The sequence below is a fragment of the Salvelinus alpinus genome, chromosome 37 (genome assembly GCF_045679555.1).
Source record: "Salvelinus alpinus chromosome 37, SLU_Salpinus.1, whole genome shotgun sequence".
Taxonomy (NCBI): domain Eukaryota; kingdom Metazoa; phylum Chordata; class Actinopteri; order Salmoniformes; family Salmonidae; genus Salvelinus; species Salvelinus alpinus.
The window spans coordinates 15,518,055-15,532,684 of NC_092122.1; the positions used below are offsets into that span (position 1 = coordinate 15,518,055).

At 45.7% G+C, this 14,630-nt stretch overlaps 1 protein-coding gene across 9 annotated transcripts in view; it reads right to left on the reverse strand.

Annotated features, from left to right (window-relative positions):
* Positions 1–14,630, reverse strand: part of LOC139566028 (membrane-associated guanylate kinase, WW and PDZ domain-containing protein 2-like) — a 268,774-nt gene that overhangs the window by 40,753 nt on the left and 213,391 nt on the right. For all 9 annotated transcript variants that reach the window (XM_071386857.1, XM_071386856.1, XM_071386859.1 and 6 more), the window contains exons 8-10: positions 11,991–12,112; positions 9,867–10,049; positions 3,179–3,871 (exon numbers count right to left, since the gene is read on the reverse strand). In XM_071386857.1, coding sequence (XP_071242958.1) covers positions 3,179–3,871; positions 9,867–10,049; positions 11,991–12,112 — 998 coding nt within the window. The remainder of the gene's footprint in view (positions 1–3,178; positions 3,872–9,866; positions 10,050–11,990; positions 12,113–14,630) is intronic.

Consider the following 14,630-nt stretch of genomic DNA (forward strand, 5'->3'; position numbering starts at 1 on the left):
TCTACTCCGATTTGCAGAATAATGAATATACAAGCGCCCAACACCCGTTGAATATGGCTGGTGTCAGTAAACGTGAGGGGAAAAAGTTATTTAATTGTTGCCAGCAGCACAGTTACAGTCAACAACGCTCTGGATAACATGAAAACTGCCTAACCAGCTCTGCTAGGGGGAGTAAAATGGTCAGAGTGGTCTCATTTGTGTCTGGAAGTAGCTAGCAAGCTAGCCAACGTTAGCTTGGGTGCTTGACTGCCATTGTAAGGTCAGAACGCTCAAAGCAACCCTACTCCTCGGCCCGAGCGTCCAGTGTGCGCTCCGAGAGCGAAACGCTCTGAATTTACAAACGGACAATCTGACAAAGCTCGGAATTTACGAGCACACTCTGGCCCTCCAGATTGAATTTAAGAACACACCCGAAGTCGTAAAATGTCTAACTAGTCATTTGTATGCTATAACTAGCTAGCAAGAGGTTGCATAGCAACAGCATCAACTTTCGGTAGACAGGCGAAGAGCTAGTACGCTCAACTGAAAGGATACTGTTCGTTTACAGTATACTGAAATTAACTAATAGTATATAGTATGTAGTATATACTCACTAAGTATGTAGTGTACAGTATGTTAGTAAGGGTAGTAGCTTATATCTTGCTCACGTCATTGTCTTTTTATTTTGGCTGTAATTTTCTGCACACAAAAGTCTAGACTCTTCTAAAACTTTTCTAAAAGAAAGGTCACAGTACAAATAGAAAAACTTAAAAACCTTTAAAATGAGTCAGCGTTTTTATCAAGCAGGAAATGTAATCAATAAAATCTCTGTTCGGATGCCAAAGAAGGAGCGCAAGCTAAATATGCACAACATGAGTCCTTCAGAGTAAACGGAAGGTAAGCACTTTTTCTCCCCAGTAAGTAAAGTAAAGTAGAGTAAAGATCCTGTGAGAGTAGCTGTGTGTCAGTCAAACACGGCCGTACTGTATAGTGGGTTTCTGTGGTCTTAGGACAGGACACACACACTCACCTGGACCAGTTCACCAGGAAAAAAGAGAGAGAGATAGAGAGTAAAAGGAGGAGAAAGAGAAAGACAGTGTGAGAGAGCAAGATATACAGTCGTGGTAAAAAGTTTTGAGAATGACATAGATATTAATTTCCACAAAGTTTGCTGCTTCAGTGTCTTTAGATATTTTTGTCAGATGTTACTATGGAATACTGAAGTATAATTACAAGCATTTCATAAGTGTCAAAGGCTTTTATTGACAATTACATGAAATTGATGCAAGAGTCAATATTTGCAGTGTTGACCCTTCTTTTTCAAGACCTCTGCCATACGCCCTGGCATGCTGTCAATTAACTTCTGGGCCACATCTTGACTGAGGCCAGCCCATTCTTGCATAATCAATGCTTGGAGTTTGTCAGAATTTGTGGGTTTGTGTTTGTCCACCCGCCTCTTGAGGATTGACCACAAGTTCTCAATGGGATTAAGGTCTGGGGAGTTTCCTGGTCATGGACCCAAAATATCGATGTTTTGTTCCCAGAGCCACTTAGTTATCACTTTTGCCTTATGGCAAGGTGCTCCATCATGCTGGAAAAGGCATTGTTCGTCACCAAACTGTTCCTGGATGGTTGGGAGAAGTTGCTCTCGGAGGATGTGTTGGTACCATTCTTTATTCATGGCTGTGTTCTTAGGTAAAATTGTGAGTGAACCCACTCCATTGGCTGAGAAGCAACCCCACACATGAATGGTCTCAGGATGCTTTACTGTTGGCATGACACAGGACTGATGGTACCGCTCACCTTGTCTTCTCCGGACAAGCTTTTTTCCGGAAGCCCCAAACAATCGGAAAGGGGATTCATCAGAGAAAATGTCTTTACCCCAGTCCTCAGCAGTCCAATCCCTGTACCTTTTGCAGAATATCAGTCTGTCCCTGATGTTTTTCCTGGAGAGAAGTGGCTTCTTTGCTGCCCTTCTTGACACCAGGCCATCCTCCAAAAGTCTTCGCCTCACTGTGCGTGCAGATGCACTCACCTGCCTGCTGCCATTCCTGAGCAAGCTCTGTATCGATCCCGCAGCTGAATCAACTTTAGGAGATGGTCCTGGCGCTTGCTGGACTTTCTTGGGTGCACTGAGGCCTTCTTCACAACAATTGAACCGCTCTCCTTGAAGTTCTTGATGATCCGATAAATGGTCGATTTAGGTGCAATCTTACTGGCAGCAATATCCTTGCCTGTGAAGCCCTTTTTGTGCAAAGCAATGATGATGGCACGTGTTCCCTTGCAGATAACCATGATTGACAGAGGAAGCTTCCGGTCTGTTATTCGAACTCAATCAGCATGACAGAGTGATTTCCAGCCTCAACACTCACACCTGTGTTAATGAGAGAATCACTAACATGATGTCAGCTGGTACTTTCTGAAATGGGCTGAAATGCAGTGGAAATGTTTTTGGGGGATTCAGTTCATTTGCACAGCAAAGAGGGACTTTGCAATTAATTGCAATTCATCTGATCACTCTTCATACCATTCTGGAGTATATGCAAATTGCCATCATACAAACTGGGGCAGCAGACTTTGTGAAAATGTATATTTGTGTCATTCTCAAAACTTTTGGCCACAACTGTACAGACAGACAGACAGACAGACAGACAGACAGACAGACAGACAGACAGACAGACAGACAGACAGACAGACAGACAGACAGACAGACAGACAGACAGACAGACAGACAGACAGACAGACAGACAGACAGACAGACAGACAGACAGACAGACAGACAGACAGACAGACAGACAGACAGACAGACAGACAGACAGACAGACAGACAGACAGACAGACAGACAGACAGACAGACAGACAGACAGACAGACAGACAGACAGACAGACAGACAGACAGACAGACAGACAGACAGACAGACAGACACAGAGAGAGACAGACAGACACAGAGAGAGAGAGAGAGAGAGAGAGAGAGAGAGAGAGAGAGAGAGAGAGAGAGAGAGAGAGAGAGAGAGAGAGAGAGAGAGAGAGAGAGAGAGAGAGAGAGAGAGAGAGAGAGAGAGAGAGAGAGAGAGAGAGAGAGAGAGAGAGAGAGAGAGAGAGAGAGAGAGAGAGATGGGTATATGAAGAAGCTCTGCTACATGGAAAGGAAGACAGGAAGAAGCCAGCCGGTTATGGAGGCCCCAGGGTTATTCTTACCTCCTCCACCCCTCTGGATGACCAGGCTTGTCTCAGCCCCGACGGCACACTCCTTGAGCAGCTCCACCACCTGGGTGTGACTGAGGCCCTGCACTCCCTGCTGGTTGATGTCTACGATCAGGTCCCCCTCACACAGACCAGGACACCCCTGGGGCTCCAGCACCTGCTTCACCCTCTGGCCCGTCGGGCTGTCTGCGATGGTGAACCCGAACCCTTCCGCCCCCTTCACCATGGTCAGCGTCAGCAGCTCCGCCTGCGTTGCCCCCGATGACGCCATGGACACCGAGTCCTCGCCGTGCGGCCCGCCGGGCGTCAGGGAGGAGCCGTCCAGGTGGGTGTCGCCGGGGTGCGGCGGCGGAGGGGGTTGATGGTGGTGGTGGGCGTTGAGATGTTGGTCACCGTGCTCCTGGACGAAGCGTGCCGTGCGCGAGATGTAGTCCATGTAGCTGTCGTAGTTGGAGCGTCCGTTGACCAGGAGGGGGCGCTGCTCCATCAGGCCCAGGGGGGAGAGGAGGGTGGTGGTGGTGGCGCCGGCGCTGGCGCCCGGGTCCTCGGGGTCGTAGGGCAGCTGGTAGCCACGGCAAAGTACCAGGGTTACACTCTGCCCGATGGGCACCGACTGGAACAGCTTGACCACGTCGGCATGGGTGGTGCCCAGGACACACACGTCATTGATGTACACGATGACATCACCTGGAGGAGGGGAGACACACAGCCAATCAAGGCCAAATAGACTGCCAAAAACAAAGACCTACAGGGTGTTCAATAGGGCTTATTCAATATTGTGTAGAACAAGCATGGTTCTTTATCATGCAGAATCGGTCTTTGTCTCAGTATCAATACGCTACATTTCTATCTAAAATGTAATCTGAACATTGCATTCTACTGAATAGGTCCCAGCATTAATGTACCTGAGTTAGACCTCAGATAATGGACAAAACCATTAGGCACAGAAATACACTAATCAGTGAATTGTGTGGTGGACAAACGAGTGAGATTTGTGTTCTGTCAGGTGAGATACGGCTCTATATTTCAAAGGATGTTGATTAAGTGGGAGAACACAAGGTGGCATCCATATTTAATTTCAGTCTCGCCAAAACGCAATGCCCAGGTTTGTAATGACAATCATTATTTTTCAATTTTAAGCATATGAGAGAGGAGAGAGAGAGAGTGAGAGAGAGAGAGGGAGCGAGAGAGAGAGAGAGAGAGAGAGAGAGAGAGATGTATGCACAATTACCATAGATGTTTGCAACTCAGCACAAACAGACCTGGGAACCAGGCTACTTAGCATACCCTGTCATTGTCATTTCCTTTTTGTGTGGAGACAGAACGCGCTCAGAGTTTAAATACAGGTTCATACTGACAGAGCTAGCGTTAACGTATTCCTGGAGGCAGTGTGACGTGTGGAAGCGGGACTGTTTAATTAATCTGGGTAAATATGGACGACATTTGCCTGGAGCCCTGGTGTCACAATCAATAGCTTCACACGCTCCTGGAAAACAAATGATGGCGCCATGACCTCATCATGCCCTGGCCGCCTTGGCCCAGGAAATCATTCTTTATGACGGGGGACGAGGAGGGACACCACTGCATGATTTCACACGCATTTTCTCCCACACCAAATATGCATGCGCATACATACGAACACACTCACCCAGTGCCACACACACACTTTGTCTCTCTGTCTCTATCCTCCGCTTTTCTTTGACTTCTAGTTCTTTCTCAAAACAATCACGAACCTCTACTTCACATTACCCTACGTCTTAAGTCACCAATGTCTTCCAACCTCCACACTATGACCTGACCAATAGAAACACACTATCCAAGGACCATGATGCTTCCATCCCTCCCATCACGTCTATCTCCTACTAATGGTCGTTCAACAGTATGGACCAGAAGACACCCTCCTCCTGCCAAGAACAGGCCATCATATCATAGTGTTAAAGTGTCCCCAGTAGGGGGGGTTCTGCCTGCAGTAGATAGCATATGTGTCCATGGCGGAGGACAGAGTAGCCATCTGGACCATTGGCACATACACACACAGACAGAAAGAAATTTGAGCTGGTCAGTCTGTGTTGGTAATCCTGTCGAACGCGTCTTTTTTAAAAACTTATTGTGTAGTGGAGCTGCATAAGTGTTGCTCTCCACTTTCTGGAGGATCAAGTTTTGAAATCAGTGGAATTAGTGTATGATAGCTAAAGAGATGGAGAAAACACCTGTCTCCAGATTACATCTTCAAACTAAGGGCAGCCGTGGCATGGCATCCGTGACAGGAAGACGCGTCCATCATGCATAATGATGTATACAGGTAAGATAGTCTAGCGTTAGCTAGCTACATTTTCAGATATTACACATTTCTAATTTTGACAGAAAGTGGTTTCTTTCCAGTTAAAGTGTACTGTTCGCTAGCTAGCTAATGTTAGCTGGTTGGCTCCCTGGCTGACGTTAGTGGTGTCCCAGAGCCGTTTGCTTTTCTAGTTAGAGCCTAATGTTAGCTATCATTGAACCTGGTTAGTTATCTCCCAGCATATTCATACAGGGTAGTAACGACATGATTTGGCACTGTGTTCATTGTTGTTTACCTAGATAACGTGTGTGATCGTACACGCTGTTTACCTAGCTAGGTTCATTGTTTACATAGCTAGCTAGCTACATGTCTTTAGCTAAAGTGTGCAACACCCGTTGAATATGACCGATGTCAGTAAACGTCCGCAAAAAAGCGTAATGAAATTGTACCAGCCGAGCTGGTTAGGCTGTTTTCATGTTATCCAGGAGGTAAGCAAATCATCGGCCAGAGAGTCAAGTGTGTACTCTGAATGCTCCGAGAGCGAAACGAGATGGGGGGGGGGGCTAAAGCTTAAAAGGGTGCGAACGATGCTGAATGGGTGGAAACAAAACAGAGCTCATCACTAGATACCAAAACATTCAAAGGCCATTTTCTGAAAAGTGAGTTTACAAGTTTAGCAACTTTCAAAACAGAATTACTTTCCCATTGTTCCTCAAAAATGCAGTGTATGATATGCCATTGTAGTGTATGATACACCATTTTGTAGCTCTGAGTCTCGACTTGTATCCAATGTAAAATACACCATTTCAAATTTTGCTACATAAGACCGAATCCAGGTGGTGAGTCACTTTTAAGAATAGTAGGTAGCTTCCCTTCACAGGCAGATGCTTTACGTTTTTAGATAAGGGTACGTGTGTGGGTTTAGTTGTGGAAACAAAGGTAAGTTGCTATTGGTTTGATTGCATGAACCCAACCCTATGTCAATGGACCCCACCACATACCTTGTCACTGTATCCTCCTCCAATACTGTACATTCCAGGTCACTGTATAAGGTCACTTACTTTAACATGAAAAATACTGTGCTTTCCCTCTAACAAATATAGTGTCACATCTAACCACTGTGTCCCTGCTGAAAGAGATGGTATCATATGTTTTTCCTCAACACATTTCTCTGGGTCTGGAACCATGTAGCGAAGCAGCCAGAAGAGGCCTTGTGTACAGTGTGAGTGTGTGTGTGTGTGTGTGTGTGTGTGTGTGTGTGTGTGTGTGTGTGTGTGTGTGCGCACGAACAGAGAGCAACAAATAATCCTTCTGAAATTGGGAGTTTCACACTTCCACAGGCCTGGTTTCCCTCTCTCCCTCTATTAACTATGTGCTGCTAGAATCCAACGCAGCTTAACTAGGCCACTGAGTCTGGAGGGAGAGAGGAGAGGAGAGGAGAGGAGAGGAGAGGAGAGGAGAGGAGAGGAGAGGAGAGGAGAGGAGAGGAGAGGAGAGGAGAAAGGAGGGGAGGGGAATGTTGGGAGGACCACAGAATAGATAGTATACCTAGCTATTAAAAATATTGCCTAATCAGACCATTACTGCTGTTCCAGCTGGCTGATAGACATTATTGCAACCTTTACTTGGCGATACTTCCTCAATTCCCGACTTGGAAGATAACACATGTCTTCTAAACTTCCATGTAAAGGAAAATGATCTGTACACCACCTAAGTAATAATGCCTATCTGCCAGCTGGAACAGCAGTAATGGACTCGGCTATATTTTTAATAGCTACATTATAGTGTATCATACATTGTAATACTTCCACATGATATACTGTGGCACATAAAACATATGATCATCTCACAATGTAAAATGTACCATCTAGTCTGACCTGAAACAACCCTTCAACTACTGGATCAGCGAACACTATACAGTACAGTATACTACAGTATAGTACAATACAGTACAGTACAGTATTGTACAGTATAGTACGGTATAGTACAGTACAACCAGGTCAAAGCACTGATGAATGAGTCAGGGAAAATACTGCACTTGGTCCAGTCTAGTAAGTAATGCAGAGTAGTTTATAAATACACAGGGCCATGCAGAGTAGTTCATAAATACACAGGGCCATGCAGAGTAGTTTATAAATACACAGGGCCATGCAGAGTAGTTTATAAATACACAGGGCCATGCAGAGTATTTTATAAATACACAGGGCCATGCAGAGTATTTTATAAATACACAGGGCCATGCAGAGTAGTTTATAAATACACAGGGCCATGCAGAGTAGTTTATAAATACACAGGGCCATGCAGAGTAGTTTATAAATACACAGGGCCATGCAGAGTAGTTTATAAATACACAGGGCCATGCAGAGTAGTTTATAAATACACAAGGCCATGCAGAGTAGTTTATAAATACACAGGGCCATGCAGAGTAGTTTATAAATACACAGGGCCATGCAGAGTAGTTTATAAATACACAGGGCCATGCAGAGTAGTTTATAAATACACAGGGCCATGCAGAGTATTTTATAAATACACAGGGCCATGCAGAGTAGTTTATAAATACACAGGGCCATGCAGAGTATTTTATAAATACACAGGGCCATGCAGAGTAGTTTATAAATACACAGGGCCATGCAGAGTAGTTTATAAATACACAAGGCCATGCAGAGTATTTTATAAATACACAGGGCCATGCAGAGTAGTTTATAAATACACAGGGCCATGCAGAGTAGTTTATAAATACACAAGGCCATGCAGAGTAGTTTATAAATACACAGGGCCATGCAGAGTAGTTTATAAATACACAAGGCCATGCAGAGTAGTTTATAAATACACAGGGCCATGCAGAGTAGTTTATAAATACACAGGGCCATGCAGAGTAGTTTATAAATACACAGGGCCATGCAGAGTAGTTTATAAATACACAGGGCCATGCAGAGTAGTTTATAAATACACAGGGCCATGCAGAGTAGTTTATAAATACACAGGGCCATGCAGAGAGCATTGACAGGTATTCCAGAGTTCTATTCCCCTGCTGACTTTTAGTGCAGTTGGCTAGTTTCTCAGTGTGTGTGTGTGTGTGTGTGTGTGTGTGTGTGTGTGTGTGTGTGTGTGTGTGTGTGTGTGTGTGTGTGTGTGTGTGTGTGTGTGTGTGTTTCCCATGCAGCCCGGGGAGCACAGGCAAAGCCAGGAGTTATGGTGTTAAGAATCCTTACAGTGATTAATGGACAAACACAGCCCCGCAGGCACGCACGCACACACATACGCACACACACGCACCCAAACAGTCTTGCAGGCAAGTTCGCACACACACTGCACCCCACACACATGTGCAGAGAGAGAGAGATGAACTCTCCTGCTGGGTCACCACTATATATATACTGTATATATAGAGCGAGAGAGAGAGAGAGAGAGCGCGAGAGAGCGAGAGAGAGAGAGAGAGAGAGAGAGAGAGAGAGAGAGAGAGAGAGAGAGAGAGAGAGAGATATTATCTCTCCTTCTGGGTCACCACTATAGACTGTCCCATTGTTTCAGAGAGACTGTCCCATTGTTTCAGAGAGACTGTCCCATTGTTTCAGAGAGACTGTCCCATTGTTTCAGAGAGACTGTCCCATTGTTTCAGAGAGACTCTCCCATTGTTTCAGAGAGACTCTCCCATTGTTTCAGAGAGACTGTCCCATTGTTTCAGAGAGACTGTCCCATTGTTTCAGAGGGACTGTCCCATTGTTTCAGAGAGACTGTCCCATTGAGACACTCAAGGAGAGGCCATTTCCAGTCCAAACACTCTCTTGCTATCTGTACGTGTTCATGTCATGTACGTGTGTTGTTTAAATAAGCATGTACATGTAATGTGCACATTTACCTGTTTGTCAGTATGTATAGAATACATGTGTGTAAACACTGTGTGTGTGTGTGTGTGTGTGTGTGTGTGTGTGTGTGTGTGTGTGTGTGTGTGTAGAAGTTTGTGTTATGAATGTGTGTGGTTCAATGTGAGTAGACTAGCTCAGTTTGACCGGTGTCCATCTATCAGACTAGCTCAGTTTGACCTGTGTCCATCTTTCAGACTAGCTCAGTTTGACCTGTGTCCATCTTTCAGACTAGTTCAGTTTGACCTGTGTCCATCTTTCAGACTAGCTCAGTTTTACCTGTGTCCATCTTTCAGACTAGTTCAGTTTTACCTGTGTCCATCTTTCAGACTAGCTCAGTTTGACCTGTGTCCATCTTTCAGACTAGCTCAGTTTGACCTGTGTCCATCTTTCAGACTAGCTCAGTTTTACCTGTGTCCATCTTTCAGACTAGCTCAGTTTGACCTGTGTCCATCATTCAGACTAGTTCGACCTGTGTCCATATTTCAGAAGAGTTCAGTTTTACCTGTGTATATCATTCAGACTAGTTCAGTTTTACCTGTGTCCATCTTTCTGTCCTGTGCAGCGGGGCCGTCAGGTATGACACTCTTGACCTGCAGGAACTCATCTGGCTCGTCTCCTCCGATGATGGTGAAGCCAAAACCCATGTTGCTCTTCTGCAGGGCCGTGGACAGGAAGCTGCCCTTCAGCTGGGTGGCGTCCCGTGTGAATAGGGGCTTCTCTGTAAGGGAGAACACACACAAACGGAGGGACGGACAGACAGGCACGCAAGCAGACACAACACACACAAGTGTGCAGACACACACACACACACACACACACACACACACACACACACACACACACACACACACACACACACACACACACACACACACACACACACACACACACACACACACACACACACACACACACACACACACACACACAATCAATGAACAATATACACACATACATCATACTTAGATCTTTACAAAGCAAACATTATGCACCACAAATGCTGATGCAAGGCCATTTTATCATTCAATAGGATGGTAGAGGTAAGGCTTGTTTAGTGGAGGGGCTGCATGAACACAGGGATACTCTCTGGGTAGGTGGAGTGGTAGGCAGTGTTAGAACAGTGAGGGGTGGGTGCTGACTTATGCAGGTGGGACGGTGTTTGCTCCAGCTCCAAGCTGTCACTGCCAAGACCTTCCACTGAACGTCTACAGCCATTTAAAATGTCATCACTTACACTCCCATCCTACGCCAGGGTTCTGGTAGCTGAATACACACTCAGAGCTGGAGCAAAAACACGGTGCAGAAAATCAGGGAATTATCAGCATCCATGGGAGTAGCTTGGTATATTTCCCTTCTCAGGGGGGTGAGGGAAGCAGGTGAGAGATCTTAACATTCTGGAACAACATGCTGTTGGGAGTTGGAACACTGAAGAATCATGAGCTCGCTTCATCCGCCCAAAAAACAATGCTCAGGGAACCAAAAAGTGGAAGGCCAGGATTCATGAAATAGTCTCTGGCACGGCAAAGTGGAAAACTCAGCCAACGAGGGTTTGCCACACTCAATTCAATCTCCCCTCCGTTCACCTTGGAAGGCAAGTAGGGGGCACACACCCGTCTCTCTCTGTTTGCTTAAAGCCAACGTTTGTTGTCAGGCGTCCAGACATAGAGCGGGTGTTTGCAGTTTCTGCTGTCTGCCGCCAGACGTAAGGAGGGGAAGACACACCGTAGTGTAGCGCCATCAAACATGTCAAGCAGCGAGTCGAGCGTCTGAGACGAGGAGGGATCCAGCGTGGGTCTGCCGGGGGAGCAGGCATGCTTTGAAAAGAGAGCGAGGCAGCTCAGTCCAGGCAGAAGAAGAACAAGCCTGTATCACTACTCACTGCCCTACTTACTGAGAGAGCACCACAGGGGGAATGGGCTAGAACCCACAGCAGCCGGCTCTACCACAAAGGCGTGAAGCGACTGGTGGAGGTGCTGGTGTGGGCAGCACGACGTATCCCTCCGCGCACGGTGGGGGCGCCGCAGTGGGGAGTTGGTGGTGGAGGTGGGGAGCATGTGGGTGTGCAGGCCCAACAGCGACACTCTGTGGCACGGGGGGAGGGACTGGGAGAGGTCGCTGAGGCTCTGGCAGCGCTCCGGGGCCGGGCCGATGTGGGCCAGGGTGGCTGTTGGTAACGTGGCGGAGAGTGGAACCTCCTCTACCACTGTGACAGAGATAAAGTAGTCCACTCACTGTCTGATGCTCCCACTAGTAAACTTCCTTTTTATCTCCTTGTTTATATGTGAAGAAATATTCATATTTTTTACCCCTCTCTGCTGTCACTGCCTTCACTTTTCAGCGTACAGGAAGGGTAACCATGGAGACAAACCCCTTCACTCACAGAGGCCAATTTAACACGGAGACAAACCCTCTCAACCTATACAGCATGTTTTACCTCAGACAGCCTCGATGAACTTAGTGGGGTGGTAAACGTGTGCTGAACAGAGAAGCTGGTGTTAGCAAAGTGTTAGCACACTGTTAGCGAAGAAAAGGGAGTTGTGAAGAATGAGTGATACACAAACACAAAGATGACAGACATTTCCCTAGAGCTAAAAACATCTACACACAAGAATCATACACAAACTCTTAACACATTGGGTAGAGGTAGAGGGTGCCTTACCTCTGTAGATAGTAGGTAGGGGCAGCGAGGACAGACCCTGCTCTTGCATTTGCTGGTGTTGCTGGACTCTCCTCTTGGCTTCCAAGACTGGGTTCTCAAACTGTGTCCGTCTGTTTATGTGGCTACAGAGAAAGAAAGGTGAGACATTTCACTGTGCTCTCTGTAGTATCCACCTCCTCATCCTCTTCCTCTCTCCCTCTGTAAAGAGCTGGATGCACAGTGCTGTGCTACAATGATTAATTCAATAGCCTTAGTATCCCTAGTATTATGTAATGGAGCTGCAGAATGGCTTTGCTAAGAAAAAATTAACAAACGCCCAATTAGGTCCCATTCTACTGAAATCTGCAGCTTCCTGTAATCAGCATTAGGAATCATTTAGTGTGTGATTCCTGGAGTGGGTTCTGAAAAAAGATGTCTCCTTGAGTGTATTTTCTAAAAACATTCTGTCAGTGCTAATTTGGTACGTCTTCGGGAGTGAGTCGATAATTATAGTCGATAATTTTAAATACTGTAATTTTGAAAGTGTGAAGTAATTAATCATAATTTAGATGTGCCCTCCTGGACGGTGCAAGACTGGAGGAATAATGCTTCTGTAGGTACGCACAGCGTCTGCCCAGCCTACACACCCTCTGTTTCTTCATGAGACATTAGGTCAACTCAACAGTACAGCCAGGCAGTGGGACATACAGTTGAAGTCGGAAGTTTACATACACTTAGGTTGGAGTCATTAAAACTCGTTTTTCAATCACTCCACACATTTCTTGTTAACAAACTATAGTTTTGGCAAGTCGGTTAGGACATCTAGTTTGTGCATGACATAAGTAATTTTTCCAACAATTGTTACAGATAGATTATTTCACTTATAATTCACTGTATCACAATTCCAGTCTGTCAGAAGTTTACATACACTAAGTTGACTGTGCCTATAAATAGCTTGGAAAATTCCAGAAAATTATGGCTTTAGAAGCTTCTGATAGGCTAATTGACATAATTTGAGTTAATTGGAGGTGTACCTGGGGATGTATTTCAAGGCCTACTTTCAAACTCAAACTCAAATCTAAAGAAATCAGCCAAGACCTCAGAAAAAAATGTGTAGACCTCCACAAGTCTGGTTCATCCTTGGGAGCAATTTCCAAACGCCTGAAGGAACCACGCTCATCTGTACAAACAATAGTACGCAAGTATGAACACCATGGGACCATGCAGCCGTCATACCGCTCAGGAAGGAGACACGTTCTGTCTTCTAGAGATGAACATACTTTGGTGCAAAAAGTGCAAATCAATCTCAGAACAACAGCAAAGGACTTTGTGAAGATGCTGGAGGACACAGGTACAAAAAGTATCTATATCCACAGTAAAACGAGTCCTATATTGACATAACCTGAAAGGCCCCTCAGCAAGGAAGAGGCCACTGCTCCAAAACCGCCATAAAAAAGCCAGACTACGGTTTGCAACAGCACATGGGGACAAAGATTGTACTTTTTGGAGAAATGTCCTCTGGTCTGAAGAAACAAAAATTGAACTGTTTTTCCATAATGACCATCTTTATGTTTGGAGGAAAAAGGAGGAGGCTTGCAAGCCAAAGAACACCATCCCAACCGTGAATCACGGGGGTGGCAGCATAATGTTGTAGGGGTGCTTTGCTGCAGGAGGGACTGGAGCACTTCATAAAATAGATGTCATCATGAGGGAGGGAAATTATGTGGATATATTGAAGCAACATCTCAAGACATCAGTCAGGAAGTTAAAGCTTGGTCACAATTGGGTCTTCCAAATGGACAATGACCCCAAGCATACTTCCAAAGTTGTGGCAAAATGGCTTAAGGACAACAAAGTCAAGGTATTGGAGTAGCCATCGCAAAGCCCTGACCTCAATCCTATAGAAAATTTGTGGGCAGAACTGAAAAAACGTGTGCGAGCAAGGAGGCCTACAAACCTGACTCAGTTACACCAGCTCTGTCAGGAGGAATGGGCCAAAATTCACCCAACATTGTGGGAAGCTTGTGGAAGGCTACCCGAAACGTTTGGCCCAAGTTAAACAATTTAAAGGCAATGCTACCAAATATTAATTGAGTGTATGTAAACTTCTGACCCACTGGGAATGTGATGAAAGAAATAAAAGCTGAAATAAATCATTCTCTCTACTATTATTCTGACATTTCACATTCTTAAAATAAAGTGGTGATCCTAACTGACCAAAGACAGGGAATTCTTAATAGGATTAAATTTCAGGAATTGTGAAGAACTGAGTTTAAATGTATTTGCCTAAGGTGTATGTAAACTTCTGACTTCATTTGTAACTATTGGACTTGGCAGGGTCAGGTATGGCGCTAGTGTGCGTGCGTGCAATGGCTCAGTGGCTGCCTGGGGATATGGGATTTCTACATGGCAGCGGGAGAGAGGGAGTGTAGGCAAGGCAGGTACAGTGTTCTGGTCTTTCTTGGGGATAGAGAATAGAACATGGCCAGCCAGGCAAACTCCCTCTCCAGCCAGGCTATAAATAGACCTCCCCTCCTCTCCCTGGACTAGTGCACATCCAGCAGGAGAAAGGACACCTCCAGAATAGGAAGGGTACATTTGGTTCAATAGAGAAGACAGAGACACATCACCATTGCACCACATCGCACAAAGATGGCGCGC